Raw genomic sequence first — 19,924 nt, 5'->3', positions numbered from 1 at the left:
AAGGTGACACTTTAAAATCTATTTTAATTTACTTTCAAGAGAGTTAATTCTGTGGAGATCTGTATGGCAGGTTGACTAGAGACTCATTAAGTTGATTACTTGTACATCATATATGAAATTTCTGCTCTTCTGATGCTTGAATTTACTCTATTTCACTTGCAGAGAAAAAGGAAAATTTACTTAGTGATACTGGCTTTATTCTGAATGATTAAATCCGCAACCTCCCTTTTCTGCGAGAAGTGGCGTAATGAAATATATTTCAGCCACAGAAACCTGCTAGTTGGTAGTGATATGTGGGACTGATATAGTCCAATCCTCTTTTGTTGAGATGATGTCAGTGATTTAACGAGGAAACTAAATTCTCACGGCTTTGGTTTGCCCTGAGAACTCCCTTGTCTCTGATTCAAAACTACATGTATGTTGGTAGCATTGTGTGCTTGTTTCATTGTTCTGTTGTTTTATTTGTGTGTGTGTTTAGTACATGTACATGAAATATATCAAAATCTCAATGTTGGGAGTAGCGCAATAGAGGCACATCAAAAGATGCAGAAGATTGTGTGCCAGCACAGTTATTAATACGTGGGACAAGTATAATTTTAGTGAAATAAAGTCAGTGATTTGATTTGGACATGAAATCCCAAAGGCTTTGGTTTGCCTCAAGAACTTGTTCCTCTCTTATTGGGAATTGTCTTGGTGGCATTGTACACATTTTTTATGCCTCCGCCAACGAAATGGCCGGAGGCATTATGTTTTCGGGTCGTCCGTCCGTCCGTCCGTCCGTCCGTCCCGTTTTGTTTTTGTCGATATCTCAAGAACTGTGTGGTGGTTTTACATCAAACTTGGTATGAGGGTATATCCTGGGGGGATAATACTTTGTTTGGATTTTAGGGTCACGGGGTCAAAGGTCAAAGGTCACAGGTAATTTTGTGAAAAAAAAGGTTGAAAATTCATGTTTTTCTTCTCCATATCTCGCAAATGGTTCAAGGTATCTTCATGGAACTTAGTATATATGCTTGTTCCAATGGGCAGTGATTATCTAGGGAAGTTGGGGGTCATGGTTCAAAGGTCAAGGTCTACTCCTCAAAATATCACTACTTTCCTTATATTTATGCAATGCCTGAAGGTTTTTTTTTTTTTTTAACTTGATGTATACATGTATTACCCAATATATATTCTGTTGGAAGTTTCTTTCCAAAAGGTAAAAGGTCAAAGGTCAAGTGAAAGTGCTGAATTGCACTCTTTCCTCAATATCTCAAAAGTAACTCAAGGTATCATCATGAAACTTACACATTTATGCATGTTCAACCTAACAGTGATTCTCTTTGGAACTGTGAGGTCAAAGGTCAAAGGCCAGGTTTAGATAATGCTATTTTCCCATTTGATACTGAAATTATACTTTTTCTCAATACCTTGAAAATTACTCAATGCATAAACTTATAAAAGGGTCAAAAGTCAAGTAAAAATCATCAGTTCCCCAAATACCTGCACTGTGACATTTTAATCATTCATCCAATTGAACCTAGTTCTAGGAAAGTGAACATTCAGCACATTTGTGTCAAACCTGTCATTTTAATATTTTGCCAATTGTGTGAAACTGTCATCACACATTGTCAAGACATTGTACTATAGACCTATTAGGAGAACCATGCATTATGGCGGAGGCATATCAGTCGCCGTAGCAATATATCTAGTTTTGTTTTTTATTATAATGTGTTGTTGTTTAATCTATTAAATCTATTTGAAATATGCCAAATACATTGAATTTACCATCAATCTCATTATTGCTAAGAGAAGAGGTAGTCTCACTGGTATTATGTTTTGATGTGGTAAAGTAAAAATATAGTATGAAGATACCTACTTACATAAATTATTATAAAAATGTTTCCTTGGTACCAATGGGACAAAGCCCTTTTATTTGGCAACTGATAAAACAAAATACATGTATGTGATAAGATATACAAAATGATCTGTTCTGAAGGGCATAATTATACCAAGTTTCCATGGCAATATGGTAGGGTAATGGTGATAACATGGCACTAATGAGGGTTGTGATTGTGATATTGTATATCAAGGTGCCTTTTAAGAATTGTGATTTTTTTTTTTTATATGTGATTTGAAATACACTGCATTAAATGATTGGTATGCTGATTACTAATGTGAGGAAGTTCATTTCTACTATATACAGAAGTATTTCAGATATTTTTACAGTAAAATGTTTTATTTTCCTTCACAATATGAATTACAAAATAGAGAAAACAGTACAGTATTCAATATTTCACCTCCCAGTTTCAAGGATAATATTTTAACTTCTATTTCACTGCACATGATCATGATGTTGTAGGACTGCATTGGTACATTGTGTGTGTGTGTGTGTGTGTGTGTGTGTGTGTGTGTGTGTGTTCAGTTGTATTTGTGTATAAATATCTTTCAGGACCATATCAGCAATTTGTGGACAAAAAATACACCATAGACATCCCAGTTTGCTGAATAGGCGCAGGAGATCATATTCACTGAGTCTTGGTTCTCGTGATTTTTGGGATATTCCAGAGGTTGAATGCAATTTTAGGTCAAGGATGTGTGGGACATTTACAGTCAACTTGCCTAGGTTGAATCTACATTGTATTTGGGCATCTTCGACTTGGAGAAAATTTGACTTATGATGGATTAAAATCAATAGAATATAAAGAGAGGACTAAAAAGACCTACTTTGGTGATTATTCTTCTAATGCGATGTTGATTGTATGTCTGTTATGTAGGCCAATTTGGGCCATTTTACATCCAAGGTGTTAATATCATTGCTGAATAAAAATATCTATCACTCTTAAAGGTGAAGAAAGGAGAAAGTTTTGCCCTTACAACCAGATAGCTTCACTTTCAATACAAGAGTCCTCTTTGATAAACATTTTATTGGACAGCGCATTTATGGTACACAAGGAATTAATGCACTCCATAAATATAGAATAGGTGGTGGGATGACAAATTACAGTTGTGATGCAATGCACAGTAAAATCACATGAAAACACTTGACACACACCTGGGCTTTTAAGGCACTAGCATATTTGAAGTGCTCATATTACACTGAGCTTGAAAAACATTCATCAACTTTGACCTTTGGTATGCAAGACATTCTGCAATAGCCACATACAAAGCAGCAACCCCATAAGATATAAAAATGTATGTATGCATAATATAAATGTATAACGAGGACCACGTCGTACAGCAGACTTTCACGAAAGGAAAATTTACCATTACTGCAAATCAAATCAGCTTTCAGGGTGCTGACATGTTGCCATGGTAAATATGAACGGTCTTGATTGACTTATTAAAGCAAAGAATTTTATGTGGGGGGGGGGGGGATCAGAACCATCTCTGTACACAGGTACACAATCATATTCTTTGCAACCATCCTCAAAATAGCAAATGCATAACAAACTGAACAAAATCCTTATTGCACAATTCATACGATTGCTCCGCACAGATCACAACAAAACGGAAGCAAAATTTAAACTTGTGAGAAAAGAACAAGAACGTAGAGACTAAATACAGTGCCCTTCTGATATAAACGAACATGGTTACAGCGAAATTTTGTTACAACTTAGCACAAATTCAGGTTCCAAAATTATTATCTATAAATATCTTTATACATGTACACCTTATTTGTTCAGCTGCAACAAAATTTCATTATAACAAAAGAAAAACTGCCAGTCCCAAGAACTTCCTTATAATGGGAGTCACCTGAACAACATACAATGAGAGAAATTAGATTATACTGAGGGAAGAGGTGGAGGTTCTCAGTGGAAAAATGGGGAGAGAGAGAGGAAATAAAGCACACACTTAGAAGAGAAAGTATGAAAACTCAAGTCGAAAGAATCTGATTGGACAGATGAGGAATATAAGGATTTGGACCAAAGGAGACACAAAGACACAGTCGTACTGGAAGTGTGGAGCATTGATATCATCTTGTGCTTCTTACAATCCTGGACACAGGGCTGCCGTCTCTCACATAATTGGCATAGAGACTCACACAATTTATCAAATTTTAACTGTCTATACTCTGATGAAAGAATTCTCACGCTAAACCCCAAAAACAGAAAGTAAAAAAAAAAATAAAAAAATGTTCTTCAAATCCCTGATAATCCAAACATTCAATATGCCCAAGCCCAAAACTTAAGATTTTCACACAGGCACACTCTTTCTATGCATGTGTTGAAATCTTTACTGATTGAAGTATCCACCAGAATGCACTATTTAAAATGTAAAATTTGTCATAGCTCCCTCCAATGGAAAGGGGGAGGGGGAAAAGACACTCCCCTTCTGCACCATCCCCAAACCCCCTCACCACTGTCGCTTTGATCCCTTGGGTTTGGTTACTTGCTCTCTCAGTGTCTCACTCCAAACTCTTACTCGAGGTTGGCAGCCCTGTGTCTGATTAACAACAATTTCACAGTTCACCCATTCTATTTACTAAGATACACTCTAGTGCAAAGTTGGGACAGTTTGCCTGCTAGATGAGCTCTGCTCTCTTTCGAAAAGAAATTTTGCAGTATGCAAATCACCATTAGCCAAGCTTGATATGATGCCTGTAGGACTCACATACATAAATGTTATATGAATATAGGCTACAGGTATGTCATTCAAACGAGAAATATCACTGTACTTCTGGCCTCAGCACCTATTAAAACAACCTTTTCATTCAATAGTTATATCTGTCCATCAATACTGCTACCTCAAGTGGACCAAACAGTCCCATAGTCAACACATTACCACAAAGTTGGGGCATCTGGGTATTGAAATCTGATATCTGTGATTTAAATATTGTTACATATAAAATGCATAATGGTAACGATATGACTACTATTGTATGATGATGACAAAGATAGTAAGAATAGTAAATGATAATGACAATAATGATGGAGATGATAATAATATCAGTGATAACAACAATAACAATAGATATCTCCACTGCTCAGGTTTGTTCATCATTTATTGCAACGCTAAAATCACCTGGATATACAAGAGCACATCTCCTTAATATTAATATTTGATCAGCCTCATTGTGGTTTATAATTGAAACACGATTTTCATTCGTTGAGCAATGTGACAGCCAAGGTATGTGTACATGAGAATTAGTGTACAAAAACAACAACAACAAACAAACAAAAACAAATACATCTCTCCAAAATGCAGAAAACATTCAGAATACCAGTACAAAACAAAAAATGCATATGAAGACCAAGCACCATGTAATATTACAGTCCACATTGAACATAACAATCTTCTACTGCTGGATCAGTAGCTACAATTGCACATCATATCAACTGTAGTCTGAATAACAAATATTTGCTGGATTCGATAATACAAAAATGTAGATATGTCATAAATGTATGTGCATGCTTACTGTTTGTATGTAATTTATATTGTTTGAAATGCGATAATACCAAACTACAATGTATATTGGATAATGAACAGATGTAAAATACAGTCACTATGACAGCAGTGTTTGACTTACACACTGTCACTGTGATCATTAACCCGTTGAGGACAGATTGATTTTGCTACAAGCATTTCCCATAGACACTTGCCCAAGTATACTCGGGACTCTTCCTCAGTGGGTTAATAGAACATTAGAAATAGCATTGTGACACAAATATAGCTCCATGCATACATCAATATGTGAATTTAATGTACACTGTTGCCGAAATTGAAATGTAAATGTTACAAGATAGAGGGTTAGAATTATGAATGATTAAAGGTCTCTAATATGTTTGTCTTTTCACATAGCTTATATGGATAGAAATATTCAAAGATTATACGATTCATAGCAGACCTGTTTTGAAGAGTCCATGTCAAGTCATGGACACTCAATAGAGAAAGAGTGATCTTTTATTTTAGGACACATTGTCAAGTGTTACCAAACAATCTAAATGGGGGAAGGGGTATGGACAGGATATGCTGAAGAGAAAGTTGACTTTTTTTTTTTTATATGGGGGGGGGGGGCAGTAAAGGCATGATTATTTCACTAAAAATCTGGACAAGAGCAAGTTATTTAAATTTTAATAACTATAGATTCCTCAAATTGCCTAATGTCCAATCACTTGGATATTGGGTATGAGCCACCCTGTTCACCTGATTTGTGTTTCTGTTTAGAGATTCCAGATACACTATATATGCATAAAAAATTTAAACAATAACTTAAGTTTCATCATCATTTACCTTTATAAATCTGGACATATGTATATTTGAATGAAAGCCTATTTTTGGCAATAAACATTTGAGTCTGATAAATATTTTATATGTGAATCTAATTCCAATATAAAGTAGGTTAACATAGAGATTCAAGTCCAAGGTACGCAGAGATGCATCCCATATTATGTCTACCATATTTGTGTGTGTGTGTGTGTGTGTGTGTGTGTGTGATTGATTGTGTGTGCACTTTTAACCATTATCACATGGTTTCCAACAAAACCTTATGTTTGTTCGAGTTCATCATGGCGTGATGGTGGTTGTTCAATGTCACTTGAATCTCCGCTTCCACCCAAGGCTCATCAACTGCATCATTCATCCGAAAAGTGACTGCGCATTCCATTCCACTCACATAGCAATCAAACTTGTTCACAGTTTGTGCTCCTAGTAGTGATGCTGACACCAATGGAGAAGAAGAATATTTCAGTTTAGCACATGACGCAACTTGTTTAGCTGCTTGGTAGTTGAAGCTGTGGATGTTTGTTTGTTTGTTTGTACGTTTGTTTGAGAGAATCTGTTTTCTCTCAGAATGTCCTTGAGAAGTTCGTTCCAAAAGCCTTCTGAATTTCCCTCACAATCATCTGATCCTGTTCGCTCTCCTTCCCTTCCTCTATTGCTATGGCGACGAAAGCCTTCTCCAGCTCAGCCAGCCTGTGGCAGTCTTCCCAGTAAGACGTGTTGGTGAAGATGCTGAGGATGAGGGAGAGGTATTCTGTGCGCACCTGTCAACATATCAGACAAGAAAATTATATTCAAATTAACCCTCTTAAAGACCAAAACCCCCAAACATTATGTATGAACTGGTTACTAGTAGCAATGTGAGGATTAAATAACAAATGCAAAAACAGACACATCATACACCTTTAAAAGGAGAAGTCTAACCTGAAAATTACTGTAAAACCAGGAATTTTAGCATGCACGCAACTTTGGGGAATTTCACATGAAACCAAGGTTTGCAAAAGTAAAATACATGCAAAAGTTGTTTTCCACACAATGCATTGAATGCCAGTGGCAAAGTTTTAGGCTGCAAATGTTTCTGATTTTACACTAGTATGTGTGAATAGCAGCAGAAAAATGAGAGGAACACAGTAGTGGTGAGAGTTTGAACAAATTTTGATGAAAACTACAGAAATTATGACTTTTTTTTTTCGAAGTTGTGATCAATCAAGCACAAATGATGGCAAACTCTGAGATGTAGCATATGTCCTCACCTTCCATATGCACTGTGCATGAAATTCAGTAAAAATCTCTTTTTTCATCATTGATGATGGAAAATAAATTTTTTGCGTGCAGGGATGTATGGCAAAATATCTATAAAGATTGCATTAATGGTGCATAAACGAGTGGAAATTTACTTGATAGGAACATGACAATTTCTTATTTTGTAGTACAGAGGAAATGAGGGAGAGCTTGTATGCCACATCACAGAATTTCCAATTAATGCTTCATCAATCACAACCTCAAAAAATCATGGCTTTGTCAGTTTTCATTAGAATTTGCTCAAACTTTCACTATAAAAAACACACATATTCCTAGTATAATACATCAAAACTTCATATTTAGATGGGGAAAAATGGTAAATCCTATACAAAATCATTCAAACAAAATCACCTGCGCTAACCCAATTACTATGTTTAAGCTTTTTTGTGGGTTCTGCAAAAGAGGATAGCATATGGATCAAAGTTTCAAGAGGACCAATATGCCACAGCATAAGAAGGAAATCATTCCCGACCTGGTCGCCTGGAAGGAGGTCGGTCATCTGCCGGACGACGATGTCGATGAGCACCTTCATGTCATTGGAGTAGAAGAGGTCAGAGGTCGTGGGGCTGGAAAAGATGTCCCCCATGAACTTGAGTAGGGAATCCTGGGTGTCTTGGCTGTGTTCAAACATCTTCACTGGATCGACTGGAAGACAGAGGGCACAGAGAGGTGTAGTCTCGTCTCAAGACTTTGTTAAATCATACAATTCTGTGCAGTCTTTTACTCAAGAATTTTTGTTAAATGGTCATACAATAGACTGTTTTCATAATGTAATCAAATTTATGGATGTTTCATGCCTGGAAACATAGAGACGAGCTTCTCACTTTAACCTGCTGTGCTTCAATGAAATTCAATTGCTGGAAATATAATGCTTGTTGCTGTGTCAGACAAGTCTTGGACAAGCTTTCAGGCTGTCCAGAAAAGCCTCTGTTTTATTGTAACAGGTATGCATAAAATTTGAATATGATACGAAAACTGCCTATTCTGTGCCGTCTCTTACAGAAAGACCATCATCACCATCACTGATGTCAAGTTATTGTTTTTGTTTTTTTTAATTTCTCAATTCCGTGCAGTCCCTTACACAGCGGCCATCATCATCATAATCTACGTTAGCACAAATATGTACTGCTGCACCAAGGATGAGCTCACGACATCCCACCCTATCTGTTGTCTAAATAAAATGCAGCCTTGCAGCCCAATGTGGGTAATTTAGCAGGTAGTATGTTCATACAACACAACAGTCATTTGACGTTTTCCTCAGAAATAAAATTGAATGTCTTGACCTCAGGAATCCCATATAACCTTCTAGGAAAGCATTACCCCTTCTCAGTAAGCTCATAAAATTCCCCCACCCCAATATTCCACTCCTACAGACGGGGAAGTGTTGATGTTCCCTTCCACACTGTTGATGGTCATGGTATGATATACAACTTACCCCCTCTATTGACCAGGAGCATGATTTTCTCACTGAAACTCTTGGCAGTCTTCCTCTCGGCTAGAACTTTCATAACAATGTTGTCTGCAGGAACTAATGAAAGCACACATAGGATCAAAGATAGGTGAGATGCAATCTTGGACATTGAAAAAGAAACATTTCTTCAAATCAATTTACCATCGTGCAGACTCAAACAAATGTGGAAAATACAGTACCTCAGAATCAGGGAAGAGGTTGATGGAAGAAAAAGGGGTTGTTGGAATCTTACTTCTGAAATGGAGATTGAAGGCAAGAATGAGGTTGACGAAGAGATCCGGAACCTGCTCCATCTCATCGGCAGAGGGGGGCTGGTCGATGTTGTCCAGCAGGAAACCGATAAAGTCTGCATGCAGCTGGTCTGTTGGGAGAAAAAAATTGCACCACACCATGGTCACATGATAGACATTGTCTAATGAACCATTGAATACACATAATGGCATTCAACATCGAGTACCAAGGTACTAAGAGGTATATTATGAAGGTGAAAGAGGTGAGACATAAGAGAAAGACATGTCATGCTGACCAGCCATGGATGTACAGCAGAAAAGACAAGTAGTAGCCATTATTGCAACTGATTGACAAATTGCCCTACATCGACATAAATAATTTGTCAATCAGTTGCAGTAGAAAAAAACATCTTGACGGAAGAATTTCATGAATTTAAACAATTACACAGTACCCACTGCACGCTATAAGGATTAGAACCAGCACTTGCTGTCGGGTGGAAGCTCGGTGGTCCAGCAGAGATGAAACCTGTCCTGAGATCAGAAGGTTGTAGGTTCGAATCCTGCTCGAGTTCGTATGCCCATGATTTCTTTTATCATGGCTACTACTTAAACACTGATCACAGTGCTCATTTACGTTGATGTAGGGCAATTTGTCAATCAGTTGCAATAGGAAAGAAAAGAACCTAGCAAAGTAGCACAATACATGAAATGCCATGGTATGTGAGAAGTATGCCATATATTTTGCTGTCCTTCAATTTTCTTGAACTTCACGGGTTGGGAGATATTGGCGAATTTAACAACTTGCCAAAATATGAACTCGATCTCAACATGAATGCAACGTACATGCACACATGTACTAGTTCTCAGTACACATACAAGGTGAGTGGTGAAACTGTTCAGTAGGCATAAGTCTTGGTGTGTCTACTGAGTAAATGGATGTTTGCACTTCTTCCTGAAAGTGAGCGAATGAAACTGATTTCTCCATGTACATTGTATTCCTGTACTCCACGATCCCAAATTCAAACACTCGTGAAATTGTCAGGAAGTCACGATTTGCAAAAAACACCGACACTCGCTATTATAGGATGCATACAGTATGAGATGCCTGCTGGAGTACTGTAAAAGCCGTTATTTTCGCAAATGAGGAAGTCCGGACATTTTTGTAAGATGTTCCTTTCATCATTTGACACCGAGGCTATAGTAAGTGCACTTTATGCCTGTCTATAAATTTAATGCGATCAAGATCAGGCACGATATTTTCGCATGTTGTTAAATTTGCAGTCCCAACAGTGATTCATGAAATTTGCAAAAAGTAAGCCCATGTGAAAATAACAGCTTTCATGGTAACCCCCTTCTCTGAAACCTCTGCCGGAGGGGTCTCCTACCGTAGTGCGTGAACGGGAGTGGCTCCCCCGTGGACAGGAGCATGGTGGAGACGAGGCTGGAGTAGCACAGCTTGGAGATGTTCTCCTGGTCGGACCGCATGTCTCGGGCCAGCTCCACGGGCAGGACGGAGTAGAGGAGGCTGGAGAGGGCGTCCCGGTCCAGGTTGCACAGGGCGCCGAACGTCTTCAGCAGGAGCAGTCGCAGCGAGGGTCGATGCTCCTGGAAGAGTCAAAGTTTTCTCTAGATGATTAAGTTAACCGACAGGCACTTCTCCAAGAAAGAAAGATAAATGGCTGACATAGGATTAAAGTGATTGATAAGAACTTTTGGAATTTCATGATGCTATGAACTTTTGAGATGGAGCAGAAAAAGAGAGGGACAATGCTCCTGAAAAAAAAGTGTATAATCTCTTTTAACATTTCTTATTCAACATTTAGCAATAAAATTATTGAATTACTCATAACTGGGACCATTTTTTATCTATACATGACTGACAAAAAGTTTTCTACAGCTCTTGTTCAGGAGAGAATGCAACACAGGGCCATTCTCCGGAGAAAATATGTGTTTGGGGAAAAAGGTTGCTGACAACGTTTTCCCGGAGTTCACAGGATATGTATGGGAGGGACAGTGCTCCTGGAGCAAGTCTTAGGAGAATTCAACAGCTGACATGAACAATTTCACAGAGTTCCAATTTGTTTGTTTGTTTGGTTGTTGTTTTTTTTAAGAAAATAGATTTCTTGACAGCTTCTGTCACTACCAGACAAAAAAATAAAAAGGAGAAAACAAAACAGAGACAAAATGTTGGCATTGTGACAGAAACAGGAGGAAACTTTGCAAGCCAACAGACTTGGTGTTTGTTACCCACTTTTTCCCCATGTGCAACAGGAGGCCTACTGCGATATATATTTTCCTGCCAGCTCAGTTGGTACCACTCCTAACTTCAACACAATTTGAAGCTCCTTTCTGTCCCTCTCTTTGCTAATCCAGTAACCGTATTTCCTTCTTGGTATCTGTGCCAACAGATGATGACTGAACATCCTTCCTTGTTTACAGGCTTTAAATGGATGTTCACACAAGTATGGCATGCCCCCACATCACCAATCAGAATATATTGCCCTGTACAGATAGCACTGTAAATTGAATGCTTCTCGTTTTCTGGCAATGGCAATGCTGACTACATTTTCAACCTTATCTGACTATCATTCTTGGGGTCACAAAAGGAAGGAAAGACAGAGAAGGAGGTGAAGACTTTCCCTACTATTACTACCATTTTTTAACAAAAAGTAATGTAGTTCTTCTTGATAAGAGGCAATCACTCTAGTGTTTCAAACACCAGCATCACAAAAGAGCCCCTCCCATTTTAATAACCCCTTACTGTCAGCTGATGAGCACACTGCCATGCATTCAAACTATTTGGAAACTGAGCAGAATACCCCAAAAGGTGTCCAACATCAACATTTCACCCTAAACACTATTGATATCCCTGCTGTCACGAGTGTAGTGCAGATCTTTAAAAGAGGTACACTTGAGGTTCAAGGGGGAGGAGGGAGGAACAGAATTAGAACTGCTGAAGGATGAGAACAATGCTGTAATATGCTACTTTATCAGTGTGCTTGTTTGCATGCTATCTTACCATTTGGTAATACAGCACTAGGTTCTGAATGCACTCAAAGTTGTCCTTGCGTACCACTGCCTGGCAAACTCTTGGATCAGCATCTGACTACAGGGGGATAAACAAAAATGACCACAAACACACAGGATTAAATAATAGGTAGAACACATATTGAATCCACCCTTGCATAAAATAAGCCTTTACATACATTTATCTTTCTCTTCAAGTGTCATTATTTACAGTGCAGTGATTCAAAGCTCGCTAGATTACTGTTCTTGCTGTCTTCTTTTTTTTTTCTCTCTCTCTCTATAGAGATTTCAGAGGTTTGTTGGAAAAGATTAACTAGGAATTTGCTAAAGATGGCTACCCATCACCTTCGACAGAATGGTCTCAATAACACTTTCTGATTCGTTGGGCAAGCAATATTAAAATGTATGTAAAGGTATCAATGCTTGCTACAGACAGGAGCACTAATAGCTATAAATAAAGTGTGTCACACATGGTGAGTGATGCTATCAACACTTTTGTGCTAAATGTATAAATTTTCTCTCATTTTGTGGTAAAAATCATATCCAAGCCTTGCTTTCATGCATGTGCTAAATGACATCTATTTAGAGATTATTGTAAAATACACAGGTAACATATGAATATTGTTGCAATGTGCCTTGCATGAAACAATACACTTGCTTCATTTTGTACCCAGAATAACGATAACAATTATTAGGGATCTGAATGAATTTGCTGCACATAATAGTATTATTTCCCCCTCAATCACAAAAAAGTTTCCAGTTTTATCATTATGAGAAAAGGTCTGAATTACCTATCTCTACAATATACCAGCATATGAAAGGAATACAATTTTCAGGGATGCAAAAGGGACACACAAACTTTAGCGGGAGATGTTGTAAACCCGTCACCGTGGAGACGGATCCCCCTGGATGTTCTCACCAGGATGGAGATGAGCTCCTCCAGGTACTCGCTGATGATGGCTTCGTCCTCGTGAAGGGCCCAGCTCCTCTGCTGTGAGTCGTCCTTGCAGGCCGTCAGCTCGGTGAAGATCACCTCCAGTCTGTCGTGGTCCCGACTGCCCTCGATCACGATGTTGGAGCTGGTGACATTCTATCGTCAATCATCGGCAGGGGACATGAAACAGTGTGAGAATTTTCCATTTGTTTGAAAAGTAATACCTGACAAGCACAGGACCTTGTGAAACCCCCCACAACCCAAATCACAACTCATATATCTCATAAAGTAAAGTTATAAAGATGAGGAAAAATTTTTATTGCCTTCACACTTGCCCAAAACACAAGAAAACAAACAAATAAAACAGCAATTGTTTGCTTGTTTGTTTTCATTTTTCATCTGACAGGATGGCTGGATAGACCACATTCAGCTGTACTAGCTGGTCTCCCATAAGATCCAGTTGTAAGCATTTCATCAGGTGATGCACCCTGTTCTTGGCGAAGAATGAATAAAGCTGGCTCTTTTATGTTCGTAAGTTGTGACTCCCTCACACATGGGACTTCCATTTTATGACCTATCTGACGGACAGTAGTGTTTTGCTTCTACTAGAGGGAACAGCATGACAACAGACGACATTGCTCAGTAAGACTTAGATGGATTCGAACCCATGACAAATTCGCTTGAAAGGCAAATATGCTATGGACTGAGCCATCTCGCTGCCCTGTAATGAAGCAATCCCCTCTGATTTGTTTTTTTCTCCAGTCGACAGCAGCTATATTTTTCAAATATATCTTGAATGGCACTGGGTGTTTCACACAGCAGCATTACAAAAAAGTCCCTCCCATTTCTATAGCCCCTCTTTGTCAGCTGCTGAGCACACCATCTGCACTCTTCCAGGATTTCTACCCCACTATTATGACCAGAGAGAAGGTAGGATTGATGTGCCACTCACCAGATCTGTGGTTAAGCTGGACAGGATTTCTGCCATGGTCTCAGTAACCTGGGGCACTGCCACACCCACACCCTGCAGCACGGTCTTCACCGCCAGCTTGGACAAGTCGTAGCTCAGGTTCGTCTCTACCCTGACCCTCTCTACAAGGTCCCCGAGGAGACCGCTCGGGATTTCTGGCAGCGGGGACAACGACGCCGAAGATTCGTTGTGGTTGTGTGATGCGGAGACATCACTGGGCTCAGTTCTCGTTATCGGCAAACTGTTGGCATTTGAAGGCGTTTGCGGGGACTGCGAACGATGGCCGCTAGAGTCAGTTTGGTCGCGCGCCTTCACGCTCTCCTTCCTCTGTGGTGGTTTGGGGGCTGAGCGGGTCTTTGACGATGCCCGCGTCGATCGCGAGATGTTGGCTGCATTGGGACTGGAGGGAGATGTCTGGGTGGGGGGAGGAGGTGCTTGGCGATGCTCACCAGAGGCTTGTTGCGGGAGCCCAGGTGCCTTTCTCTTGGGCTGCTGGTGTTGTTGTAGTTGTTGCTGTTGCTGCTGCTGCTGCTGCTGCTGCTGTTGCTGTTGCTGTTGCTGTTGCTGTTGCTGTGGCTGCTGAGCTGGCGTAGCACACTGGTTGTTTCCTTCAAGAATAGACTTTCTATGCTGAATCAGTTTTCTACAGTAGAACGACAGGGCAAAGCAGGACGGGTTAACAATGAGCATTCCCTCAGCCGCTTGGAATAAACTTTATCAAAGCAATTTTCTGTCTTTTCTCCTTGCCATTTTGCCATGTAGTGTTTTGCATTCACTTTTATAGATTGTAGTATTTTTTTCATTAGTGAATGAATTTTTTATAACAAGTAATACTCATAGACAAAAAAAAAATCACACAAACTAGAAATGTCCCTATGGCAACACGTATGCCTCCACCATATCGCATGATTCTCCCAATAGGTCTGGAGTACGTCTTGACAATGTGAGATGCCCACTTCACGTAATAGGCAAAGAACTGAAATGACACAGTTGTCACAAATGTGTTGAGTGTTTAGTTTCCTTGAAATAGGTTTCATGGCTTATTGTTTAAGACAGCAAGTATTTGGGAATTTGAGCATTTTTACTTGACCTTTCACCCTTGCTCTTTGATCTCAAAGGCCCACAATTCTTCAAATAATCACTTACTGGTAACAATGTAACATCCATTTTCATGACAATACTCTGAGCGATTTTAAAAATATGGGAGAATTTGTGACATTTTAACCTACTGAAGACACAATGATTTTGCTACAGCACGCATTTCCCATAGACACCTGCCCAAGTATACTCTGGACTCGTCCTCAACGGGTTAACATATGCACTTGACCTTTGACTCCATGGCCAAACTCTTTCCCTTACAGAATCACTGTGCAGCAATGCATGTATATAAATAGTTTGATTTCATATCTCAAATGGTTTTTAAGTTAAATTGTCGACAAAATTGATTACCTGTAGACAGAAGGACAGACAAATAGACAGACAACCCGAAAACATAATGCCTCTGTTGACACTTTGTGGCAGAGGCATAAATACCGTTCAAGAACAACAATTTCTTCAAATTAATGATTATTGCATTGTGGCATTGTTGTTATTGCAACTGACTGACAAATTGCCCTCCAGCCACATAAACACACACTGATTATTTGTTGTTTTGAGTAATTACCATGATACAAAATCATGGCAAAAATGCCCTGGTGGGATTTGAAGCCACAATCTATTGATTACGAGACAGGCATCATGATCAATACAATTTCCGCAATCACAAACCTCCAGGACTTAATAAGTCATTCAATTCTGGCATGCTTTGACATCATTATTCCAATGCAAATACACAAGTTAGAAAAATGGAATGTTTTTAAAGGGACTGTACAGTTCTGGTTGAGGTGAGGATTTAGCTTTTAACGCTTTGCGAGATATTCAGAAACCACTCTATGAGATGTCAAAGAGCATGCAATTCTAAGTGGTATCAAAAGTTTATTTGATGAAAATCGGTTTTGAAATGGCTGAGATATCAAAAAAAAAAAAACAAGGTGAAACAAAGAGATCCTAATAAAAGGCGTGGCCTGTCGCCTTTTATCATTACCACTTTTTGGGATATCTCAACCATTTGAAACCCAATTTTCATCGAATAAACGTTGAATCCTTCTTAAAAGTACATGCTCTTTCATATTTCATAAGAGGTTTCTCATTATCTCACTCAGGAATGTTATAAACCTGAATCCCCACCTCAATCAGTATTGTACAGTCCCTTTCATACAATAGACAATAGACAGGGCTTGACATTAGCTGTGACCAGGGGCTACTAGAAATTGATGTCGGGCTACCAAATTTCCTGAAAGGCTATTTTTTGGTTGCCCAATTGGGCAGCTAAAATCTAATATGAATTCTTACATTTCCCCTCATTTCTGGCCACCAATGCTTCATTTTAAGAAATTCTAGCAGCCCGAAATGGCCACCAGAGAAAAAATTTAATGTACAGAAATGCAATAGACATGTCCTGCCTATATCTACTGTAGCCAATTGACCTGTGAGGAGGATTGGGCGAAATCATCATTTTTTCCCTACTCACTGTAAATTAGCCCGCTGATCATGTGACATAGAGCCTCCTTTCTCCGTGGCCGCCAGGTGTATGAATTCAATCGCCCTGTCGATGGACCGGATGACATCATCATTGGACAGGTCGTCCTTCGTGATGTAGTTGGCAGGCACGTACCCGGTCTGGCCCAGGTGGTCCATCACTTGCCACCAGTAGGGGTCGGTCCCGTCCAGGAGGGTAAAATGGTCCCCCTCCCTGAAGCTGAGGGCCCTGGTATTTTTGGATTGGTAGGCAAATGCTGCTCGATACATGATGGCAGGAGTCCCCTGTTTGAATGAAAGAGAGGGGCATTTCTGAATGAAACATGATATGAGTGGCTTGTGCCGAAAGGGTGGGTTGGGTGGTGGCGCGTCGCGTTAATGGGAACACCACCCTTCGTCCAAAGCCCCCCCGGTTTTGCCGAAAGGGTGCGTTGGGAGCGTTGAGTCGCGTCGCGTTGACTGGAACCCCACCCTTCGTCCAAAGCCCCCCCGGTTTTGCCGAAAGGGTGCGTTGGTACTTTTTCTCATGTAATATTAAAAGACGAGTTCTGAATTTATGTTTAACCTTCAAACAACCATTTCAAAGAGGCTATCGTCCGGATCGGTTTACACTCTATTACCACTTGGTCTACAGCCAGTTGGTCTAATAGACTGTTTAATATCAGTTGGTCTAATAACCAGTTGGTCTAGTCATCATTTCGTCCAATTACTGTTTGGTCTAATTGTTATTTGGTTTAATTACTATTTGGTCTACAGTCAATTCGTCTTATAATAACCATTTGGTCTATTTTTGGTCTATTATGAGTTGGTCTACTTCCATTTCGTCTAATCATCAAATGGTCTAAAATAAAACCAAATTTTGTCCAATATAAATTTGGTGTACACATCAATAAAAAGGCCCCCCCCCAAAAAAAAAAAAAAAAAAATAGCCCAGTTGGTCATATAGACGAAACGATGATTGGACCAAATGGTACCTGATTAGACCAGGAGGCTGGCTATTAGACCAAATGACAATAAGATCAATGGTTATTAGAATAAATGGGTGTAGACTTAATGATGATAGAGGCTAGACCAACTGGGCAATGGACCAAAATTAATGATGTGTACACCAAATTTATATTGGACAAATTTGGTTTTATTTAAGACCATTTGATGATTAGACGAAATGGAATTAGACCAACTCATAATAGACCAAATCGGTATTTGATGATATAAATTGGTGTTAGACCAAAAATAGACCAAATGGCTATTATTAGACGAGTTGACTGTAGACCAAATAGTAATTAAACCAAATAACAATTAGATCAAACAGTAATTGGACGAAATGATGACTAGACCAACTGGTTATTAGACCAACTGATATTAAAGGACAAGTTCACCTTCATAAACATAAGGATTGAGAGAATGCAGCAATATTAGTAGAACACATTAGTGAAAGTTTGAGGGAAATTGGACAATCGATGCAAAAGTTATGAATTTTTAAAAATTTTGTGTTGGAACCCCTGAATGAGGAGACTACTAAGGCTTGTGATGTCATATGAGTACAACAGTATAAAGAAAATGTAAAGAAAATTCAACATATTTTCACTTTTTTCGCATAATAAAAGAGCACTTGACTTGCCTCTTTCTAAAGACAACGGGAATAATATTACCCATAACATATGTCAGTAACGAGTCAAGGGAATGTGTACTTTTTTAACAGATGAAATTTTGTGAAATTCTCTTCATATTTTCCTTATATTGTTGTACGCATGTGACATCATACACTGCAGTAGTCTTCTCATCCAGCGGTGACTGCACAAAAACTTCAAAAATTCATAACTTTTGAATGGATTGTCCGATTTTCCCCAAACTTTCAATGATGTGTTCTACAAATATTGCTACATTCTCTCAATCCTTATGTTAATGAAGGTGAACTTGTCCTTTAAACAGTCTATTAGACCAACTGGCTGTAGACCAAGTGGTAATAGAGTGTAAACCGATCCGGACGATAGCCTCTAAGTTGAAATGGTTGTTAAAACTCGTCTTTTAATATTACATGAGAAAAAGTACCAACGCACCCTTTCGGCAAAACCGGGGGGGCTTTGGACGAAGGGTGGGGTTCCAGTCAACGCGACGCGACCCAACGCTCCCAACGCACCCTTTCGGCAAAACCGGGGGGGGGGGGGGGGGGGGGGGGGGGGGGGGGGGGGCTTTGGACGAAGGGTGGTGTTCCCATTAACGCGACGCGCCACCACCCAACCCACCCATTCGGCACAAGCCGATATGAGTCACAGACCAAAGGGAAACAGCGAATGGTGACTGCACTGGTCTGCAGATTGTACAAGCTGAAAGATGTAATGCCTTGGACTGGAAAGCATGTCTAAGCTATCTTCATCAGAGTTCATATCATGGAGGTGGAAGGGGGGGGCGACTTCGAAACATAAAATAATTAGCATTTATAGGGCAGTGATTTTGCTAAATTGGTAGTGCATCTGCCTCCCAATTCAAAGGACCCAGGTTCCAATCCCGAGTGAACTGAGCAATGATCTGTGTAGTCATACTGTCTCCTAAATAGTAAAGAGGTGAAACACTCTGTTCCTCAGAAAGAACATGAAATGGAGGTCCCGTGAGTAAGAGAGTCACAACTCATGCATGTAAAAGAACCCGCTTCACTCATTCATTGCAAAGAGTCCTCAGTGTGCATTACCCCAGGAAGTGGTCCCGCCTCACATCCAACTGGACCCCATGGAAGACCAGCTAGTATACCAAGTAGCTGAATATGGGCTAATCAACCATCTTTTCAGATGGAAAATTGTTTGCTTTAGAAACATACAAAAACAAACAAACATTCAGGTTTGCACATGAAAAGAATGCATAACAAGCTAAAGATCTAATCAATCAAAGTACCATATTTTTAAAAGAACATACAGCTCAACGCTCAACAACAACAACAACAATAAAAAAGATGACTACACAAACAAGTTTCTGATAGTCACTGACCCTTTCACCAGGCAAATAACTTCCATCAGTTGATGGGCAGGTGCTCCTATGATAATAGGCCATGGCAGGATTCATATCACTGTCTATTCCTAATACCAGCGAATAATACCAGCAAACCTTGGGGAATGGCTCGGCTAAGCAACAGCCATGGGCACAATGACTCGGTGGACGCAAGCAATCTGTTGCTCAAAATACACACAGGTTGTTTATGTTTGGCTGCTCTTCAGTTA

General features: G+C 39.5%; 1 protein-coding gene across 1 annotated transcript; it reads right to left on the bottom strand.

Annotated features, from left to right (window-relative positions):
- Positions 1-6,767: 6,767 nt before the first annotated feature.
- On the bottom strand, positions 6,768-16,990 carry LOC140240991 (NCK-interacting protein with SH3 domain-like). The gene is made up of 10 exons (XM_072320770.1): positions 16,705-16,990; positions 14,721-14,778; positions 14,118-14,627; positions 13,151-13,321; positions 12,224-12,310; positions 10,590-10,809; positions 9,207-9,335; positions 8,939-9,031; positions 7,976-8,148; positions 6,768-6,965 (listed from the first exon to the last, which is right to left on the bottom strand). The coding sequence occupies exons 1-10, from the start codon at positions 16,980-16,982 to the stop codon at positions 6,768-6,770; spliced, it is 1,917 nt and encodes a 638-aa protein (XP_072176871.1). The 5' UTR covers positions 16,983-16,990.
- Between the last annotated feature and the right edge of the window lie 2,934 nt (positions 16,991-19,924).

Source organism: Diadema setosum, chromosome 2, assembly GCF_964275005.1.
Source record: "Diadema setosum chromosome 2, eeDiaSeto1, whole genome shotgun sequence".
Taxonomy (NCBI): Eukaryota; Metazoa; Echinodermata; class Echinoidea; order Diadematoida; family Diadematidae; genus Diadema; species Diadema setosum.
This window is presented reverse-complemented; position numbering and strand designations above follow the sequence as displayed.

Coding starts and splice junctions, on each gene's coding strand:
- LOC140240991 (XM_072320770.1), bottom strand. CDS start 16,982: ATGTATCGAGCAGCATTTGCCTACCAATCCAAAAATACCAGGGCCCTC. Junction 10,810..12,223: donor TAGTGCTGTATTACCAAATG/GTAAGATAGCAT, acceptor TGACTCTTCCAG/GAGCATCGACCCTCGCTGCG. Junction 9,032..9,206: donor CTTCAATCTCCATTTCAGAA/GTAAGATTCCAA, acceptor TGCTTTCATTAG/TTCCTGCAGACAACATTGTT.